This window comes from Schistocerca gregaria, chromosome 8 (genome assembly GCF_023897955.1).
Source record: "Schistocerca gregaria isolate iqSchGreg1 chromosome 8, iqSchGreg1.2, whole genome shotgun sequence".
NCBI classification, from domain to species: Eukaryota; Metazoa; Arthropoda; class Insecta; order Orthoptera; family Acrididae; genus Schistocerca; species Schistocerca gregaria.
The window spans coordinates 234474069-234496163 of NC_064927.1; the positions used below are offsets into that span (position 1 = coordinate 234474069).

Sequence of the window (22095 nt, forward strand, 5' to 3'; positions counted from 1 at the left end):
CTGAATGATGGGAAACTTGAACACACATCTTAAAGAACACAGTGATAGTAACCCATACACGTTCATTATGGATCTGGGAGAAAGAGCCACTCTACATTACACATAAACATTATTTTATGGTCTATGTGAATTAGGTAACAAGAATGACTTATCACCATGAAATATGGTTGGTGGTTGCAGAGCATTATCATACCTCTTCATAGAAGTAATTTTATTAATGATGAAAATTAGTTTTAACATCCTACTTTAGCAAAAAGAACATATAACCCCACTTCAGAGAAAATTACCAGAATGACACTTGTTTTTATATAGCAATAACGAATGTAAATAATGTTAGTATGTGGCAGTACTGTGAACAGCTATGACAGTATTGCAAATAATTTTCACAATATTGCAAATAATTTTAAGTACCCATACCAGTGTGGCAAAACTTTAATCAAATATAAGAACTGTTTTACTACAATGGGAAGAGGCCAGTATTCAACTTTATGGTTTGTGTAATGAGAACACACACAGATGCTATTTTCAGCAATGGCATATGAAACGGAAGGCAATTCTGAAAAAGATTATTCAGGTCTTGTAGCACCTTCTGCAGCAGTAACAAATATATGATTATGCCTTTATTGATTATAGTAATGCCAAAGACAATAATGCAAGAATTTTAATAAGACTTAACAACATGTACACAAGACCGATCACACAACAGTCCCCTCAGGTGATAACTCAATCTCTGGAAAATGGCAGATCTTAGCATACTCTTTGAATGATGCAAGTTTACTGTGATTTATAACAGTTACAATATATTTTTACAATCCAGTCTGGATTTTCGATTATGTGTAACATTTACATTTATGTATGAGTGCGTGTCAGTACATGGCATGATATTAAATGATAATGTAATGACTAGTAATCTAACTCTCAGTAAGGCCTTCATGACATGTTGTGCTTGTAAGATGGCTGGTATGTGGAAGACTATATTTGTAATATTCAACATATGTATGCATGAAAACAAGCACCTGTCCACACATAACAAGAAAGAAGTGTTTTTTTTTTTTATGTGACACACCCATCACCAATATCATTTAAGTAATGTAAACAACTGTAATATGTAAGCATAATGTTGTTCATTAATGTGTTTTACTAATTTACTGTACTTTTGGTATCATATTGCAGACATCTGAAAATAGCCTAACACAATGCATTAAGGACTTAAACTGACAGCCTACAGTGGGTAAAATGGTTCCATCATTCAGTCAATACACTGAGGATGTGGAGCCCTACAGGAAGAAATTAAACAAATGTTAAACTGGAAAATAAATATAGCAGGTACATGGAAGAAGAAAAGAAAAAGAAAAAAAAATGTCCGAGGCAAGAAGAGATAAAGAATGGAATGGGGAAAAAATTAGCAACAGGTGGAACACACAAACAAATGATAAAACAATATAAGGAATACTCCTACCCCAAAAACGTGTGTCCTTGTCCACTTCACAGCCTTTGTACATTCTGCTACTGTGCCTTTCTTTCCCTACAACCACATTCTCACTGCAACATTCTCCCCAATTCAACTAAGTAAACATATTTTAATTTTAGCTGCATCTCATCTCACGTCCTCACCTGACAGTTGTAATCAGCCCCCCCAACCCCCAAACAAAGGATGAAAATTATTTTCCTGATCTTAGGGTTAAACAAGTAATAATTCCATAAGAGATCAAGCAAGAAGCAAACAGGCCCTCCCATTTATAGTTTTAGTGTACCTTTATAGAGACTAGAGAGGCCACTCATCTACTCATTTGATTTATGTAACCTGTTAGCTTATGTCACTTGGGGGGGGGGGGGGGGGGAGTTTCAAACAAATGATGTTTCACATCATTACAAACAATTATGAACAGAAGGTAATGGACACAGCTAAAGGCAGGCACAGGAGTATAAGATGGGAATCCTAGTGACAGATTAGGCACAGGTAAAAGTAAATGGGATCCCCACCAGAAAAGGCATGGAAAAATGAAGTATATGATCACCACAAAGAGAATTATGTAGTATTAATGTTTTATCTCTAATAAAACTTGAGAATGGGGTGTGTACAATCCCCCATAAATGACAGATGTTACAAATATGGGTGTCTTGTGTGCCTGTACAATACAAAGAGTCATACCGTAGGTGAAACAACGTGGGGGTGTATCTGTGAAGAGGCCAGGCTAACCGGTGGTTCCTGGTGAGGAGAAGCAGAGTAGCCTTTTCAGTCTATATTATTTTCTGATTTGACCTTGTAACATAAGCCAAAATGGTCTTTCTATGTTGGTACTGCAAATGGTTGAAAGCAAAGAGAAGCTGCAGTGCCTGTATTTCTTGACAACAGGCAGCTTTACTGTATGGCTTAATGTCAATGGCATCCTACTAATAAAATATTCAAAATATACTGGAGGTAAAATAGCCATTCGTATCTCTGGGCAGGTTGCTGTCCGTCAGGATAAAACGTTACTGGCATTTGACAAGTCTGAGCGCGGAATGTTACATCAATTAACCATCTGTGTAGGTTAGAGAATTTTAAAGAGAGATTAGCAGGTTCAAGTTAGGTACACCAGGAATTACTGATGATCACAAAATCAAATAGGAGTACGAATTCAAGAGTAGATCTAATGATGAACTGGAGCACAAGAATGTGTGTAAATTACTGTATACAGCATGTGAATGCATAATCATAGCCAAGATAGAAACAAAGCTAACCAACAGAGTGGTAAAATTTATATGGCAATTACCTTAACACATGACATAGGAATTGAAAGAATGTATGATGAGGTAAAAGAAATTATTAAGGTAGGTACGGAAGATGAAACCTTAATTGCAACATTTCTCTAGCAGGAGAAGGATGAGAAGGAAACAATAGTAGGACAGCATGAACTGTGAAGAGAAATTAATGGGGAAGCCCCCTGGCAGAATTTTGCACAAAACACAAATTAAATGTTGCTAACACTCGGTTTAAGACTTATATAAGAAGGCTGTACAAAGTGCTACCCAAAAGTTCCCAGAATGTGTGAGCAGCTCGTGAACCCTCACTTGTACAATAAAATACTACTAGGTGGAACCTTATACAAGATGTTCCCAGTAAATAAGTATCATTCTATTCCACTGCCACCGCAGCTTTAGTGTCGGAGTTCCACACTCATCTCTCCGGTTTCTTGTCTTTCAAGTGATGCCATTACAGCTGAATTGCATTGTTTTTACATTTGTTACCAATAATTCAAAATGTTTAAGACAGTCTCTGACCTGTCCGACTGTGAAGCGCATTCTGTAACAGGGTTTTGAAAAAAAAGGAATGTTAAGCGAGCTGAAATTCATCATCAACTTGTAGAGATTTATGATGAAAACATTATGACTGATGGACTCGTGAAGAAGTGGGCGTGTCAATTCAATGATGTACATGTGGTGTCAGTTCTTTTGGATATGTCAGAAAGAACAGACACCATTTTGTTCATGCAGCCACTATGAATCAAAACACAAAGGAATTAAAGACATTAGCTGCCAGTGGGCATTGATATAAATTAATGGGGCAAGTTCAAAGTTTGTGCCATACTGGGACTGAAATCGAGATCTTGTGCTTACTATGCAGATGCATAGACCACTATGCCATTCGAATACATTGGTCACCACAGGACTAGCATAGCACACCTCCCATTGGACCTAATTCTCAACTTGTACCACACACTACTGATGTAATGCCTCTGCTCATGAGTGTCATTACTCACAGCATTTCACCAATTTCCATATGAGTTCAAGTTTGATGTGCATCTGCAAGGGATGATTGGCTGTCATATATATACAGTGTGTGTGTTTTGTGTGTATTTTTTTTTGACATGTCAGGAAGAACATACAAAATTTTGATTCTGCAGCCAGTATGAACCCAGGCACAGAGAAAGCAAGAAACTCGTATTCAGATTATGGTCCGGCGCAAATTTTCAGCTTGCCCCATTGATATAAATCAGTGCCCACTGACAGTCAATGTCTTTGATTCCTTCGTGTCTTAATTCAAGTAATGTTCACAACAAAGCATGGAGTGGGTAGCCTTCTGCTGTCAACAATAGTCTGGTTGGGAAAATGAATGACAAAATTTGTGAAAACAGCTTGTTCACAATAAGAATGGTTTGTGCTGAGTTTCTACAAATTAAAAAAAAAAAAAAAAAAAAAAAAAAAAAAAAAAAAAAAAAAATTGCTTTGTACAAGATTGTCGCAGATTACTTAAAATTTAACAAATTTTGCTCCCACTGGGTTCAAAAAATGCTTACAGATTTCCAAAACAAAGCGATTTTCAGTGCTTTAACATTTCTTACCCAATACAGAGATAAAGGAGGCGAAACCTAAACAAAATGGTGACCAGTGATGACACATAGATTTGTCATGTAACTCCAGAATCAAAAATAACATTTGATGGGGTGAAGGACACAAAAAAAAAAACTTAATGTTACCAGCACAGAAACTAATGTAGACTGTGCTCTGGGACAGACATGGCATTCTGCTTCTTATTTCCTTCCCAGAGATGAAACTGATGATGTGGTATGATACTGAGAAACAATGAGAAAACTTTGATGCCAATTGAAAATAATAGGCACAACTGCTCAGTCAAGGCATTGTATTGCTTCATGACCACTCATGTCCGCATTCTGCTGGTGTTGCTGTAAACCTTATTCAACAATTAAGCTGGGAGCAGTTTGACCACCCACGGTACACTCCTGACCTCGCACTTTCTATCACTTGTTCTTGAGCTTGAAGCATGATTTTAGAGGAATGTGGTTTGAAAACAATGACACAAAAAATGGTGTTCAGCAGTGGCTGTCTTTGTTGGCGGCATCTTTCTATGACAATTGTCTGAACAGTGATGCTAAACATGTACATAAATACCTTAAGAAATGCTATTTCTTGTTAAAAAAATTTTAGTTTGAAAAAATGTTTTTATGTGTTTTTCCAAAACAGTACTTACTTTTCAGATATGTCTCACACATTCTTTGTGGGTCAGTGTCTCAAGTAGCTTTGTACCAGTTGGTTGCATTTAGTTATGTGTGTTTCCCCATTGTCATGTGTTGCATGTCTTGCAAAATTGATGTCTAGGAGCAATGTGTGTATGTAAACTGTTGTTTCAGACTCAGAGAAAATGCTGCAGAAATGCATAACATCTTCAAGCAAGCATTTGGGGAAGACGCCTTAGGCCACAGTCAAACTTATAACTGGTTTAACCATTTTCAGGATAGCAGAATATCATTTGATGATGATTACCTTCCAGAATGGGCATCAACTGGCATTACTTTTGAAAATGTCACCAACTAAACTAATCGCCGCTAAAACAGGCCATGAAGGTCCAATAGTACCGACTGGCCGCCATGTCATCCTCAGTGCACAGGCGTCATTGGATGCATATGTGGAGGGGTATATGGTCAGCACAGCACGCTCCTGGTCGTAAGTCAGTTCATGAGAATGTGAAAATATCATTACTCTTCATAATTCGATGCTGGAAGACTGCAAGTAAACTATCAAGCACATATGCAATAACGTGGGGCTGTCTTATGTGATGTGTCAGAGGATTTTGTCTAATGAACTCCAAATGTAACAGTTTGAGCAAAGTTTGTGCCACAAATTCTTAGCAATCAGCAGAAACAGCATCGTGTGCAAGTCTTGAGAGAACTTCAAGAAAGGCTTGAAAGCTGGGTTTATGGGTACAATCCGAAAACCATGCAGCAGTTGTCACAATGGAATAGTCCATTGTCACCTAGTACTAAGAACGGCCGGCAAGTGAAAAGTAATGTGAGTCCATGCTCATTCCTTTCTTCTACAAGAAATTTGTGCCTCCTTGTCACTTAGTCAATGCAGTGCTCCACCGTGATGTCCTGAGGCACTTGAGGGAAATAGTAAGACGAAAACATCCCGAAAAGTGGATCATAGGCAGTTAGTTTTTTCATCCCAGCAATGCAATGTCACACATTAAGGGAGTTTCTGGTGAAAACCAAAATGACATTTATTCCTCAACTGCCATATTCCCTTGACCTGTCACCAAGCAACCTTTTTATTCTTCAGAATGTAACTCATATTATAAAACCAAAGCTTTCATGCAGTTGAGGGGATTCAAGAAGAACCTCAATGGTACTAATTTTTCTACAGAAAAATGAATTCCAGGGAACTTGAAGTTCATGGCAAAACCTGCTGGGAATGGTGTATACACTTCCAAGTGGAATACTTTGAGGGTGATTGTGGAGAATAAGCTGCAGGTAAAGTATAATTTTATTTACTGGTGTGATCTGGGAGGTTTTTAGTAGCACCTCATATATGTGAAAGAGACTTGGAGACCCTCTAAGGTTTTAGATATAATAAGATTTTAAAACCAGATTTTAAACTGCGAAACGTGAAGCATGCTTACGAATAACGCTGTATGGCACATTTTGACATTTAGTAGAATTGCGTGTAATAATGCTGCATATGGCAGTCTGTATCGCCTGCTGTTATAATTGACATGTTCACCGTCCAAGGGCAGCACTAAACAGCGACGAGAAGCGCACAGTTTTCGTGCCTCTGCGCGAACAATGCTGTATGTTACAAGAATGGCGGAGGGCAGCAAGGTGACACTTACCGCGAGTGGTTTGAAACGTGCAAATAACGCACGGAAAAGAAAAATTAACATTGGTAGTTGGCAGGATATTAAGAGGAAAAGGCTTCGTGGTACTGGACTGGAACATAAATCACGAAAAGAAAAGGTATTTCCTGCGAATCAGCGTCCAACACAAGTGAGTGGAATAATGCTGTATGGGTTTTGTAAAAAGTGTATGTCTTTAGAGAAGCATATGTGTCCTGTAAAGCGGCGACATGCCCTGTAGAGTACAAGGCTCTAATGACATGTTATGTTTATCTTCTGAAAACATTACAGTAAAAGTATGTAACGTGAATGAATAACTACAGTTCTGTAAAATAGAATACTCAGTATGAGTAATGCTATATTATTAAAAAAGAAAGTGAAATTTGATAATCTAGTTGAATATTAGGTAGTAATAGTGATTGTTTTCGTGATTCAGGATTGTGTATGCAATGCAGAAGTGTGCTCACAAGAAGGATGCAAGGACATAAATCTGGAAATGAAGTTAAAGCTCTATGAAGAATATCATGCCTTAACATACGATGAGCAGTCCATATACTTAATAAAATCCATAAAAATAGGCGTGCCAGCCAGGTGCAAGAGAGGTAAGACAGATGATACTTCACGGAAACAGGCTACTTTCAAAGCTTACTCAAAAGAAGTGTGTCAAAAAACATTGCTTGACATATTCTCCATCACCCAGCGATGAATGCAGACTCTGCAATGTAAAGTAAAAGGGTGGAATAACCACTTCTAAAGACGGTAGAGGAAAACATTGCAATAGGCCACATGCCATATCGAATGACGACAGGGCTCTCATTCGGCAACACAGATAGAGTTTCCCAAAGCAGATGAGCCATTACAGCAAGAATAAATCCTCAAAAGAATGTCTGCACCCCGATCTCAACCTCTGTAGAATGTATCGGTTATTTACCGAAAAGTTTCCTGATAAGTCGATAAGCAGGTCATACTGTCAAAGTGTGTTTCAAACAGATTTTAATCTGCGTTTCAGAACACCTAGATCAGATACTTGCAAACTGTGCAATTTGTTGTTTAACAAAATGATTGCAGCTTCAGATGAAATAGAACTGCACAAGATCGAAATTGAGAGTCAGTTGCATCATTCAAGGGCAAACCAAGCATACAAATCCCTAAAAAACGATACGGAAATGGCTAAGAGGAATAACAATATACATGTTATGTGTGTTGACCTACAACAGCTTTTACTTTGTCCTACATTGACTCATTCAACGGTATTCTACCAGAGACAACTGTCGTATAATTTCACAATTCATGACGTTGGTACTGGAAACATTACCGTAAATTTGTGAGATGAATCCACTGCAAGGAGAGGTTTAGCCGAAATAGTTTCCTGTCTGCTTAAATTTGTGACGCACGATTGTGATACGCTTAAAGAAGGTATGGAACGAAAACTAATTGTTTGGTCTGACCGCTGTGTTGGGCAGAACAACAACTGGAGAGTTTTAGCGCTTTATTTCTATCTGATCAGCTGCCAGTACTTTACAGAAATACATCAGAAGTTTCTATGTTCAGGTCACAGTTTCCTACCTTGTGACAGGGATTTTGCAGTCATCAAGAAAAGAAAGAAAGTGTCAAAAGTTATGGTTCCTTCAGAATGGAAGCACGTCATTGCTGAGGCCTTTGTCGATCCGTCAAGGATCCATCGAGTTGCTTTTGAAGAAGCCGCCTGCTTTGAAAATTACCCATGTACTTTGGTTCAAGCTGTGTAGTGATGATCCTTGAGGTTTAAGTGTGCAACGTACCCACAATGTGCTTCGCCCATGGGAAAGACACTGTATTGTAAAGCATGGTTGTGAACATCAAGTAAAAAATTGTCTTTTCCTTCTGAATTCCGGTTGCTCTATAATGGGACACTGAAAGTTAATAAGGAGAAGAAAAGGGATCTATTGGACATGACGAAATATATGGAAACAAAATACAAGCAGTTTTATGAAAGCCTGCAGTGTGACAACTGACTATAATGTACTAGATTTGAGCCTAAACTTGATAAACTAGTGTTGTAATTTTTTTTTTTAAGATCAAGCAATTCAGTTTACAATAAATATTATTTAGTATCTTGTTTTAAATCTCTTACTTACTATTTTTGGATTCTAGACACCTTATAATTACAGCAGAGCACTGTCTGATCTGGAATAACGCTGTATATCCATTGCCATACAGCGTTATTCCATTTTAAAACTTACTTATTTTCGAAAAATCTGTGCTTAAAGAAATTTTAAAAACCAGAAATTAGATTTTCCATAGTCTGTATGCGCAAACAATACATATCTGCTATTACATTTATTATATAGTATTAATTCTCTGGAACTAACAGTTTTTGTCAATTTCCCAACAACTGCAAAATGCGCCATACAGCATTATTCGTGCACATGCTTCATTTAATGGTTATGAGCTGCAGATTAAAATTGAAGAAATTTCTGACAGGTAGGAAATTAAGGAGATAGGACCCGGATAAATTAAAAGAAACAGAAACCTCCTGTCAGATTAAAACTGTGTGCCGGACCAAGACTCGAACTCGAGACCTTTGCCTTTTGTGGGCAAACACTCTGAAGTTTGGAAGGTAGGAGACAAAGTACTGGTGAAAGTAAAGCTGTGAGAACGAGTTTTAATCTGCCCAGAAAGTTTCATACCAGCGCACACTCCGCTGCAGAGTGAAAATTTCATTCTGAAAAGAACCAGAGATTGCTGAGGGATTCAAAGAGATTATTAGGCTACAATTGACAGAAATGTGGGAAAGGAACACAAAAGAGTGTGGATGGGTAGATTTGAGAGACGGGCTAATGAAGGCAGCAGCAGTTCAAATAGGCAAAAGATAAGTCCCAGTAGAAATTAAAAGGAAGGCCAGCATTGGCCATAATACTGATGGTTTATTGATAACAAAATCGATTTTCAATCACATAGTGATCATCTTCAGTGCTGTGGTGTACAAATTAAACACATAGGCACTTGTATCAAGTTATCATCAGTAACCAAAACTCGAGTTTTGGTTACTAATAACAACCTGATACCAGTGCCTATGAGTTTAATTTGTACACCACAGCACTGAAGATGATCACTATGTGATTGAAAATCAATTTTGTTATCAATAAACCATCAATATTATGGCCAATGCTGACCTTCCTTTTAAGTTAACATATATGGTCGTTGTGCACACAGCACTCCATGGAGTTGCCAATCAACCTAGTAGAAAGCCTTGCATGATACACAACATACCAAACTTCACTGAGTAAAAGAGAAAAGATAAAAAAAAAAAAAAAAAAAAAAAAAAATCAACAAATGTAATAGGCATAAGAGAATACACGACATGTAAAAAATGAGTGACAGAAAGCTGAAAATGACTAAGTAGGAATGGTCGGGCAAGAAATGCAAGGCTGTAGAAGTATGCATGACTATGGGAAAGATAAATGTTGGCTGTAGAAAAATTATGGAGACCTTTGGAAAAAAGAGAAGCATATGCATGAATATGAAAAGCTCAGATAGCAAGCTCATACTTAGAAAAGAAGGGAATGCTGTAAAGCGGACAAAATATATAGAAGTTCTATACATGGGAAAAAAAATTTGAAGACAATATTATAGAAAAAGAAGAGAACACAGATGAAAACAAGGTGGGAGATATGACACTATGAGAGAAATGCGACAGAGCTCTGAAAATCCTAAGTCAAAATAATGCCCTCTGAGTAGATGGCTTTCCCCTCAGAATTATTGAGATCCTTGTATGAAGCAGCCAAACTGTGCCACCTGGTGTTCCAAGGTATGCAAGACAGGCAAAATACCCTAAAGTCTTCAAGAAGAATGTAATTCCAATTCTAAACAAAGCAGGTGGTGACAAATGTGAATATTATTGAACTATCAGTTTAATAAGTCAAGATTATAAAATACTAACATGAAATATTTAGAGAAAAATGGAAAAAGTGATGGAAGTGACCTCAAGAGTAGATTAGTTTGGGTTTCCAAGAAATGCAGGAATGCACACAGCAATACTAACCCTATTACTTATCTTAGAATGAAGGTTAATGAAAGGCAAACCTAGGTTTATAATATTTGTAGATTTAGAGAAAGCTTTTGACAAACTTGAGTGGAACATACTTTTTGAATTTATGAAGTGAGTAGGTATAAGATACAGAGAGTGAATGGTTAACTACAACTTGTAGAGAAACTACACTTCTGCTAGAAGAGTGGAAGGAAGTGAAAGGGAACCAGTAGTTAAAAAGGAGGTGAGATAGAGTTGTAGCCTTTCCCCACTGTCATTCAATCTGTACATACAGCAAGCAATAAAGAAAAGCAATGGGATATTTGAAACAGGAGTGAAAATTCATTTACACAAAGTAAACATTTTGAGGTGTGCTGATGACATTGCAATTCTGTCAGGCTCAGTAAGGAACTTAAAAAAACCAACTGAATGGAATGGATAGTGACATGAAAAGGGGTTATAAGCTGAATATCAACAGAAGTAAAACAAAGGTAATGTATCACTTTATGCTGATAGAATAAAAAATTACACACTAAACACAGTTCACATACAATTACAAGTGGTTAACATCTGAAGCATGGCATATTATGTAATTATTCAGGGGCAATATTACATAACGATATCAAATGTGAGAAAATAAATAGAATTAATGTTAGGAAAGTCAAAAGGATGATTTATAGTTCTTGGAGACCTTGGTCTGGGAAATTTCAGTGCATCTGTAAAATAAAATTGTATGTAAGGAATTACTGAAACCAATTCTACAATTTTTCTTCCGAGTTTGAAGTCCTTATCCAGTTGGCATAACAAATGACACTATGCAAATTTACAGTTGTGCTGCTAGAACTTTAAAGCACAAATTAAATAAGAGATGGTTGGGGAACTTAAATGGGAATCTTTCGGAGAAAGGCGACGTACAATCTTACACGAACTCCACATTTGTGCCATAACCATTGATGCAAAACATAATATTTACCCCTCCTTGCTTAACCCATCTCGCACCAGACAATCAATCATTTGAAAGGGTGATCATCTGATGAGAACAGTCATGCAACCAAACAATTGTTGTTGCTATTGCTGCTCTATCTCCTACATAAGGATGACAACACTTTAGTAAACCTTATAATTTTTTAAGCCTACTAACTACGAGGGTCACTCCAAAAGAAATGCACACTATTTTTTTAAATTCATTGTTTATTCTACACGTTTGAAAGTTTTACAGTGTGTAGAACATCCACTAGGAACAATATTTTCCATTTCTCCACATAATTTCCATCCCACTCAACTGCCTTACGCCATCTTGGAACCAACACCTGTATACCCGCATGGTAAAATTCTGAACCAACATGTTGGAGCCACTCTTTGGCAGCGTTCTTAATGGAGTCATCATCTTTAAACCTTGTTCCATGGAGAGAGTCTTTCAGTTTCCCAAAGAGATGATAGTTACATGGAGTAAGGTCAGGACTGTAAGGCGGGTGTTTCAGTGTTGTCCATGCGAGTTTTGTGATCACTTCCATGCTTTTTTGACTGACATGTGGCCGTGCTTTGTTGTGCAACAGCAAAACATCCTGCTTTTGCCGATTAGGTCTAACGCGACTCAGTCGAGCTTGAAGTTTCTTTGGAGCCATGTTTCATCATCTGTCACTATTCTTCCAAGAAATTCATCTCCACCATTCTCGTACAGTTCCACAAGTTCGCTGCATACTGTTTTTCTTGTTTCTTTGTGAGCCACTGTCAACATCCTGGGAACTCACCTGGCACAAACCTTTTTTAATGCCAACACTTTCAGTATTCTGCAAACACTTCCTTCCCCTATCCCAACGTAGCGAGATAATTCGTTCAATGTGATGCGTCTGTCAGCAGTCACCAATTCGTTAACTCTCTGCACATTGTCTGGAGTGTGTGCAGTACGAGCCCTGTCGCTGCGAGGACAATCCTCAATATTGCTGTGCCCACCTTCATCACGTAATCTGCTTGCCCACTGACTAACTGTACTGCGAACAACAGCAGCATCTCCACACACCTTTTTCAAACTCTTCTGGATGTTTCCCACTGTCTCGTTTCCACAGCACAGGAATTCTATGACAGCACTTGCTTCTGATGAATGGCAAGTGTAGTAGCCAACTTGAAGACATGCTGTGACGGCGCCACTCACAGGAACAGGTTGAATTAAGTTTGAATACAAGCACCGTAAAACTTTCACACAAGCAGAATGAAAACTGTATTTTTACAAAAATAAAGTGCATTTCTTTTGGAGTGACCCTTGTACATCAATTTTGTTTCTATCTTTCATAATTTTTTCTCTTCAATGGTCTAATTTAAAGCACATTCATTTTTTACTTTTATTTCCTATTCTTTCGCACAAATTCTCTTTGGTGACACTGCTTACCACTTCTCAATACATATACTTCACTCAAAATAAATCCATGTCCTCTACTGTCTCATGTTCTTCATGTTTCAACATAGTTGTCTGTCCCATTTTCCATTAGATTCCTCTATGGCTTCTGTTCTATCTAGTTCCTTCTTGATGCCCAAAAACATTTTATTTTGTCCTCCAGCAACTTGCTGCAGTTGTCTGCACTATATTTTACTATTGCAAGCTACCAACACAAGAAACTGCACGCAATGCAAGAAATGCATACCCCCCCCCCCCCCCCCCCCCAAATATATATACTCTTCCTTATACAATGAATTCTGAAACCTGTGATTCAAAAAAAAAATTCCTGCTAGCAGAGCACTTTGTTAACTGTAGTTACTATAGCTCTTATAGCAAGTTTACATTGTTTTACAGGTTTTACTGATTGCTATACACACTCAAGTTACAGGATTTCTTTTGTTGTATACCTCCCACAAAGATTTTTGAAAGTTGTATGGATTGTAATGCAGCTTTGTTTCTTTCATGCAACAATGTATTTCATGCTTAAAAAGTTACAAAACAATGAAAATATATGCTGTAAAAATAACTGAATTCTTACCTTATGGAGCCATCACTTGTTGCTTTTAAGTCTGAGACTTTCATTCCGGGGCGGAAGTCTTCATCTGAGTCATGAAGATCTAAATTGTCCACTTCTTCCTCAGTGCTTGAGGAAACTTCATCGTCATTTGCATTATCATCTGTAATTACATATTTATCTCTGACAACACAAATTTCATGCAATGGGTTGATCCTTTGAAGCTGAATAGCAACTTTTATTCTAAATGAAATCTGCTGCCTTCTGCTATCTCAATTCCCAATTCATTCATATAAACTTGCATGATCAAACAGTATCAGAATACAATTCCCGGGCGGATTAAAAATGCATCATGAACTAGGACACAAAACTGTAGTCTCTTTTCACACTTTTCGAAAAGCGATGACTGTCTGATACTGAACGAAAATGTTCCCTTTGAGCCGTGGTCTAATTCAGTGATTATGGAACATTATGGAGATTTAAGCAGAGACAGCAGGTAATCTCAGGGTCAAATTGGTACCCCAATAGTAAAAGCATTTCTATTCAAAAGTTAGAAGGAAGGAAGAAAGAGTGTTGGAAGAAGTTGCAAAGGAATGGAATACCATATTTATTTGAGAATGGGGAAAGAGTTTGTGTGTGTGTGTGTGTGTGTGTGTGTGTGTGTGTGTGTGTGTGTGTGTGTGTGGAGGAGGGGGGGGGGGTTTGTAGTTATGGTGACACATCTGACTAGAATTGGAGAAAGAAACATAGCCAAAGATCCAACAGTGTAATATCTTTTAAAACCTGAGGACCTTAGAGACAGAGCACAAGCTTGGGCTACACAATGATAGGGAGTGAAATTGGTCGTAACCTCATTTAAGAAACCATATAGTATTCACCCCACATGGAAACTACGGAAAGATGAAATCTAAGGGCCTTATATGGAACTGAACACAGATTCTCCAAATGTGAATTAGTATCTTGAACACTGCACCTTCTTCACCACAAAAACAAAATTAAAAAATGGGCAACAGGATGTCTATTTCATATTTCTCTTCTACCTGTTAATTTTATAATATTATGATCAGTATCGAAATAATTAATTTTATATTACATGTAAGTGCATCACTGCCTAATAGCACCACAGGTTTGTGAAGAAGTACTGCTTAATTTAAGAAACTTTAAAAAAAAATGTTCACACTTTCAGAGATTTTATATATTGTTCCATCTCATATTAAACTTTCGTCTCTAAAGGAAAACTGCACTCAACACACCCTACAAACTGTTCTGCATACTTCAGCCTTTTTTATAATGTCGTCGTCGTCACCACCACCACACCATCAACTTTCTTTCAAGGATTAGGCTGTTGCCTCTTCTAAACTCACAAACAGGATCATTCCCTTCTTTTTAAAAGGTCTTCCAATATCTCTTTTCCCATTTGGCTTGTAATTCAGCACCTTTCTGGGAATTCTGATATTCTGATTAGGTGTTGTCTCCAATCTTAAGATTTTTTCGAATTTTTTCATTCAAGTTGAAAATATTTAATTGTGTTCTCATGAATTCATTTTTAATTATGTCTCTTCTCGTGCAGACCTTCATTTCCCTTAGGAACCTCATCTCTTCTATCTGAATTTTAATTTTTGAGGTAACCCAGCTTTCATTTATGTAACACAACACAGCAATCACCATAACTTCATAGAATTTCATGGTAGTATCTTTTTTTACTTTACGGCTCGATGTTCCACTAATAGGACCACAAACAGCTTGGAATTTGTGTATTTTATTTTCAATATCAGAGCCAAAATCAAAATTTATAGCACAGCTTAAATAAGAGATTTGAGACACTTGTTTTAAAATTGAAATTATACTATTATTCGACCAGCCTTTGTTTACTTATAAAACCTCTTACATCCATTACACCTGTCTTTCTACATTGTAAACTATTTTTCCAAACAGTAATAATCACTTCACAGCACTAAAGTTTCAAAATTTTTCCCATAACCCAATTCTCACATTTGAAAATTAATATATTTAAATAGTTTATTGTATTACAATTTACAAACTTGGTTTACTAAGTGCATGTGTCTCTTCCAGAGTTTCCATGTCTATTATTCAACAACTTTATTGGATGTTGTCGATGTGATTCTATGTATCTTCTTGCTGCATCTTCAGTCAAAGGACTGTACTGATGTGGCTTAGTGTGCTAGAATATTCAGTGCAAGTTCTTATCAGTTCACTGTATTCAATCCTTGACTATCCTCTCCTACTTTTACACCCCCCTCCTCCTAAACATTCCCCTCATTTACTGAGGTAACTACTCCATTAGGCTTCTTTGCCTCAAAAATGTCCTGTCAACCTACTCCTAGCTCCAGCATATGATTTCAGCATGGCAACCTCCTGTGTAAAACATTCTGATGGTAAAATAGATCCACATTCAAATCTGTATCTAGTATTATAAATAATAATCTATTAATTTTCTGCAACATCTCTAGGAGTCATGACTCCTATAAAGATTATGTAAATTAAATAAAAATTTCATGGTAGTATCTTTTTCTACTTTATGGCTCGATGTTCCCCTAATGGGTCCACAAACATCTTGGAATTCATATATATAGGGTGTTACAAAAAGGTACGGCCAAACTTTCAGGAAACATTCCTCACACACAAAGAAAGAAAATACGTTATGTGGACATGTGTCCGGAAACGCTTACTTTCCATGTTAGAGCTCATTTTATTACATCTCTTCAAATCACATTAATCAAGGAATGGAAACACACTCAGCAACAGAACGAACCAGTGAGACTTCAAACACTTTGTTACAGGAAATGTTCAAAATGTCCTCCGTTAGCGAGGATACATGCATCCACCCTCTGTCACATGGAATCCCTGATGCGCTGATGCAGCCCTGGAGAATGGCGTATTGTATCACAGCCATCCACAATACGAGCACGGCCATCCACAATACGAGCACGAAGAGTCTCTACATTTGGTCCCAGGGTTGGGTAGACAAGAACTTTCAAATGCCCCCATAAATGAAAGTCAAGAGGGTTGAGAGTGTGGACGCCATGGAATTGGTCCGCCTTTACCAAACCATCGGTCACCAATTCTGTTGTTGAGAACGTACGAACACTTCGACTGAAAAGTGCAGGAGCTCTACCGTGCATGAACCACATGTTGTGTCGTACTTGTAAAGGCACTAGTTCTAGCAGCACAGGTAGAGTATCCCGTATGAAATCATGGCGGTGAATCGAGGAAGTACAGTACATACCGACAAAACTAAAATGAGTTGTAACATGGAAATTAAACGTTTCCGGACACACGTCCACATAACATCTTTTCTTTCTTTGTTTCTGAGGAATGTTTCCTGAAAGTCTGGCCGTACCTTTTTGTAACACCCTGTTATATATATATCAGGCACAATAAAATAACACAAACACACACACAAAATTTCTAGCTTTCGCAACCAACGGTTGCTTCTTCAGGAAAGAGAGAAGGAGAGCCACTTCCTCAAGCCCTCAAACCCAGAACCTCTCACAGCAGAATCCCAAAAGTGCCCCACTTGTGACAGGATACTTCCCAGGAATGGATCAGACTCTGAATGTGGCTCTCCAGCAGGGTTACGACTTCCTAAAATCCTGCACCGAAGTGAGATCCATCCTTCATGAAATCCTCCCCACTCCACTAAGAGTGTCTTTCCGCCGCCCACCTAACCTTTGTAACCCCTTGGTTCATCCCTATGAAATCCCCAAACCACCTTCCCTACCCTCTGGCTCCTACCCTTGTAACCGCCCCCAGTGTAAAACCTGTCCTATGCACCCTCCCACCACCACCTACTCCAGTCCTGTAACCTGGAAGGTGTACACGATCAAAGGCAGAGCCACGTGTGAAAGCACCCACGTGATTTACCAACTGACCTGTCTACACTGTGACGCTTTCTATGTGGGAATGACCAGCAACAAATTGTCCATTCGCATGAATGGACACAGGCAGACAGTGTTTGTTGGTAATGAGGATCACCCTGTGGCTAAACATGCGTTGGTATACGGCCAGCACATCTTGGCACAGTGTTACACTGTCCGAGTTATCTGGATACTTCCCACTAACAACAACCTGTCAGAACTCCGGAGATGGGAACTTGCCCTTCAGTATATCCTCTCTTCTCGATATCCACCAGGCCTCAACCTCCGCTAATTTCAAGTTGCCACCGCTCATACCTCACCTGTCTTTCAACAACTTCTTTGCCTCTGTACTTCCGCCTCGACTGACATCTCTGTCCGAAGTCTTTGCCTTTACAAATGTCTGCTTGTGTCTGTGTATGTGCGGATGGATGTGTGTGTGTGTGTGTGTGTGTGTGTGTGTGTGTGTGTGTGTGTACACCTGTCCTTTTTTTCCCCCTAAGGGAAGTCTAGGGAAGTCTTTCCGCTCCCGGGATTGGAATGACTCCTTACCCTCTCCCTTAAAATCCACATCCTTTCGTCTTTCCCTCTCCTTCCCTCTTTCCTGAAGAAGCAACCATCGGTTGCGAAAGCTAATAATTCTGTGTGTGTGTTTGTGTGTTTTGTTCATTGTGCCTGTCTGCCGGCACTTTCCCGCTTGGTAAGTCTTGGAATCTTTGTGTTTAATATATATATTACACACACAAAACAAAATACGAAGTTATATACTGGCACCATTATGTTGATGACATAATACGCCCGTCTGATGAATCACATAACACATATAACAGTTACACAATTATTTATTTAATTTACATCCAAAAATTCACTTCCATTAGAAACAGACACAAATAACACTAAAGCACTAAATTTTCTGGACCTCACCATACAAAGAACAAACACCACTCATAACTTCACAACATTCAGAAAGTGATAATCACTAGTATCACCATCCACAATCTACCAAACCACTCACTGGCACACAAGCAAGCAAGTTTCAGATTCATGCTCAACAATTAAACAGAATGCCCATAGGCAAACTGAGCTAACCACAGGGCTAAACACAATGTAACAGATGACAATGGAAAATTGTTTTATGATACCCACAGAGCAGAGAAACTAAACCAACAAATATGTAAACAGAAAAGAAATGAACAAGCCACAGATACACAAGACCTTACAACATGCAATGACCACATGCAACACGCACACACACACACACACACACACACACACACACACACACACACACACACACACACAGAGAGAGAGAGAGAGAGAGAGAGAACAGGAGGGCGTGGTGGGGGGGATACAGAAGGTAAACAAAATTTAAATATGGCCCTAAAATTGACTTGAGAACAAGTAAACAACAACTTGTCTTTTGACAAAGTAAAAAGTTGGATATTCAAATGAAATTTTGTATAACATTTGTAATATTTGTGTGTGGTTCTGAATAACTCACGAAGAAGGATTTGCTGAAGCTAAACGTAAGTAACAGCAAATATAGTCATGAAAGATCTTTACACAATGAAATTACATTTAGCTGCAGATGACAAGTGCCAGTAAATGCTAATGTACAGATGGTTCTACACACCGCATAGTGTAAAATTAAGATGATAACAACAAACAAAAACTGTCTTTAAGCATAATTTTCACTGATAAGTTATCACTTTAAATATGTCCACATATCACAGATTTTAATAAATAAAACCCACTAACAAATGCACAAAGGTGCTGAAACATGTTTGGGATAAATGAAAAAACAACATTTTGCATTACAGGTGGACCTTATATCCAATAATTTTATCTGCAAACACAGTAAATGTAAGAGCAGGAAAACCAAATACTGAGCGCTACTTATGCTGTTGGTACCCTATATTTTTTTCTATTTTATATACATATCGCTGTTCACTAAATACATATGATAACCTCATCAGAGGTGTCACCTAAGATCATTGTTAACACCTTGTGACATAAGGCTGACAAAATCTTGATGATTCCTCGTTCTGTCATCATAGTGCACAACTCTGACAAGTAGTCTAAACACACGTTTATAAGGATTATTGTACTTTGATCATGCACTCAAACTTTGTTCTCACTAAAATCCTTTCTACAGGAAAGACAAATGTAATGAGAGAGCTCGCGAAAGTCCTTTTCATTTCCCACAGGGTACCATTAATATTATAAACTCACACCACCTGTATGAAGCTTCGAACAAGAATGAACAGTCCAAAACTGATTGTTCAATCATGTAGTACGTAATATATTCTCATTAAATGAGCCAGTACAGTCCCTAAGTTGACCAAGACCAGATCCTTTCAACCTGTTTGAATGCAAAACTGTTCTTTGCTCACACTTTGGTTCTATCATTTAATCGGCGCAGCTAGTGAGATTTTTAATGCATCACCTCTCACTAATTCATTTTCAATCACTACTATTCTGCTTGCTGTTGGCTTTCATTTAAATGATCACCATCCTAATAAACACCACCTGATTACGGCTGCACTGTACTTTACATTTTATTATTATTATTATTATTATTATTATTATTATTATTATCATCTTGCTTAATGCTTTTATGCCCAATTTTTTCAACGAATCTCAAATAACTACTCCTACCAGGATTTTTTTTTGTCCCACTGAGTATCATTGGGGTCTTACAGACCTCAAGTAATTTACACCTGATATATTAGCAGTTGCAGAAGAATGCTGAAGATTAGATGGGTAGATCACATAACTAATGAGGAGGTATTGAATAGAATTGGGGAGAAGAGGAGTTTGTGGCACAACTTGACAAAAAGAAGGGACCGGTTGGTAGGACATGTTTTGAGGCAACAAGGGATCACAAATTTAGCATTGGAGGGCAGGTGGAGGGTAAAAATCGTAGAGGGAGACCAAGAAACGAATACACTAAGCAGATTCAGAAGGATGTAGGTTGCAGTATGTACTGGGAGATGAAGAAGCTTGCACAGGATAAAGTAGCATGGAGAGCTGCATCAAACCAGTCTCAGGACTGAAGACCACAACAACAACATATTGTCAGTATTTTAATGAACTAATATAAAAACATTCATTACGGTTGTTCAATGCAACACTAATGATTCTATTTTTATAAATTTTACGTTCAAGAATCAAATTTAGGTTGGGACATATTGAACTCATTGGTACTCCATGCAAAAAACCGTTAATAACCGTTTGAAGTTTTGTAAATATAATATTTAATGAAACATAACTGGATACAACTGATTTAGAGAGAGAACGTCAAATATTTCGAGGAAAACAGACAGCTTTAAGAACAAAGATGATATAATCTTCTTATGTGCTTATGGGGTCATACAGAGCCCAGTGGTACTCAGTGCAAAAACTATGAATAAATTTTAATCTGTAGTAAATATAAAAATGAACAAACCATCAATGGACACAATTTACTAAGAGGGAGAAATCATGTATTTTGAAAGCAACAGTTTTGGAAACGGAGGAGATATACATGTCATCTGAGGCTTTCCCGACGTATATGCTGTTTTGAAAGGTTCTCAGGTGTCCAGCTGTATACGATTGTTGAATGCTCATCATATTTCGGTGACAATTGTATTCAGCTGGACACCCGTGAACTCTTCCAATGAGGGAGATATATATTTCCAATGTCTTTCTGAGGTCATGTACATCCCAGTGGTACTATGAGGGTTAAAGAAAATTCTTATGATTTGGTCTTTCAGTATTCCATGTTACTGTTGAATCCATTATCTGTTCATTCTCTCATTCTCCTATATACTTCAATGATTTGCTATGGTCGTTGGCTTGCTATATTTTAAGACCAAGTATCAATACAAATGTGATGTAGCTATTTTCAGCAGCAAGCTCTTTGAATACATAAAATTAGTATTAATACAATGAAATTCTGTGAGCAGCAGCAAATACCCTGGGAGATCAGTTTAATGGAATGGCTAATGTCTCGAAAAATATTACAAGATGAATCTCAAAAAAATCTCAATGGCAATTGGTTTTAGTCTAACTGCACCAGATGACCCTGAGGGAAATACACTGGAGACAGAGATACCGAAAGCAGTAGATGAGTTTTGATATTTGGGTAGCAAAGTGGCAATGGCTCACGTAGAGAGAATATAATATGCAGACTGGCAATAGCAAGAAGAGTATTTCTGAAAATGAGCAATTTGTTACCATTGAATACAAATTTAAATGTTGGGAAATCTTTTCTGAGGGTATTTATCTGCAATGTAGCCTCATATGAAAGTGAAATGCAGCCAGCTCAGGCAATGTAGCTTTGTATGGAAGTGAAATGTAGCCAGCTCTGGCAAGGAGGGAAGAAGCCTTTGAAATGTGGTACTGTAGAAGAAGACTGAAGATTATATGGGTAGATAAAATAACTAATGAGGAGCCACTGTATCAAATTAGGGTGAAAAGAAATTTGTGACATATCTTAATTGGGGAAAAAAGGGATTGGTTGATAGGAGACATCCTGAGGAATCAATGAAAAGTCAATTTGCTAATGGGGGGATGTGAGGAGGGGGCTGGGGATATAAATACTGTAGAGGGAGACCTAGGCGCGAGACCAGAAGGCAGATTTAAATTGATGTAGGTTGCAGTGTTTCT

At 37.9% G+C, this 22095-nt stretch overlaps 1 protein-coding gene across 3 annotated transcripts in view; it reads right to left on the minus strand.

Annotated features, from left to right (window-relative positions):
- The window catches only part of LOC126284590 (histone-lysine N-methyltransferase SETDB1-like), a 318415-nt gene that overhangs the window by 58043 nt on the left and 238277 nt on the right, over window positions 1-22095 (minus strand). For 2 of the 3 annotated variants that reach the window (XM_049983633.1, XM_049983631.1), the window contains one exon: window positions 13595-13733. The exons of the other annotated variant lie outside the window; for it this stretch is intronic. In XM_049983633.1, the coding sequence (XP_049839590.1) occupies window positions 13595-13733 (139 nt within the window). The remainder of the gene's footprint in view (window positions 1-13594; window positions 13734-22095) is intronic. 3 annotated transcript variants of the gene reach the window in all.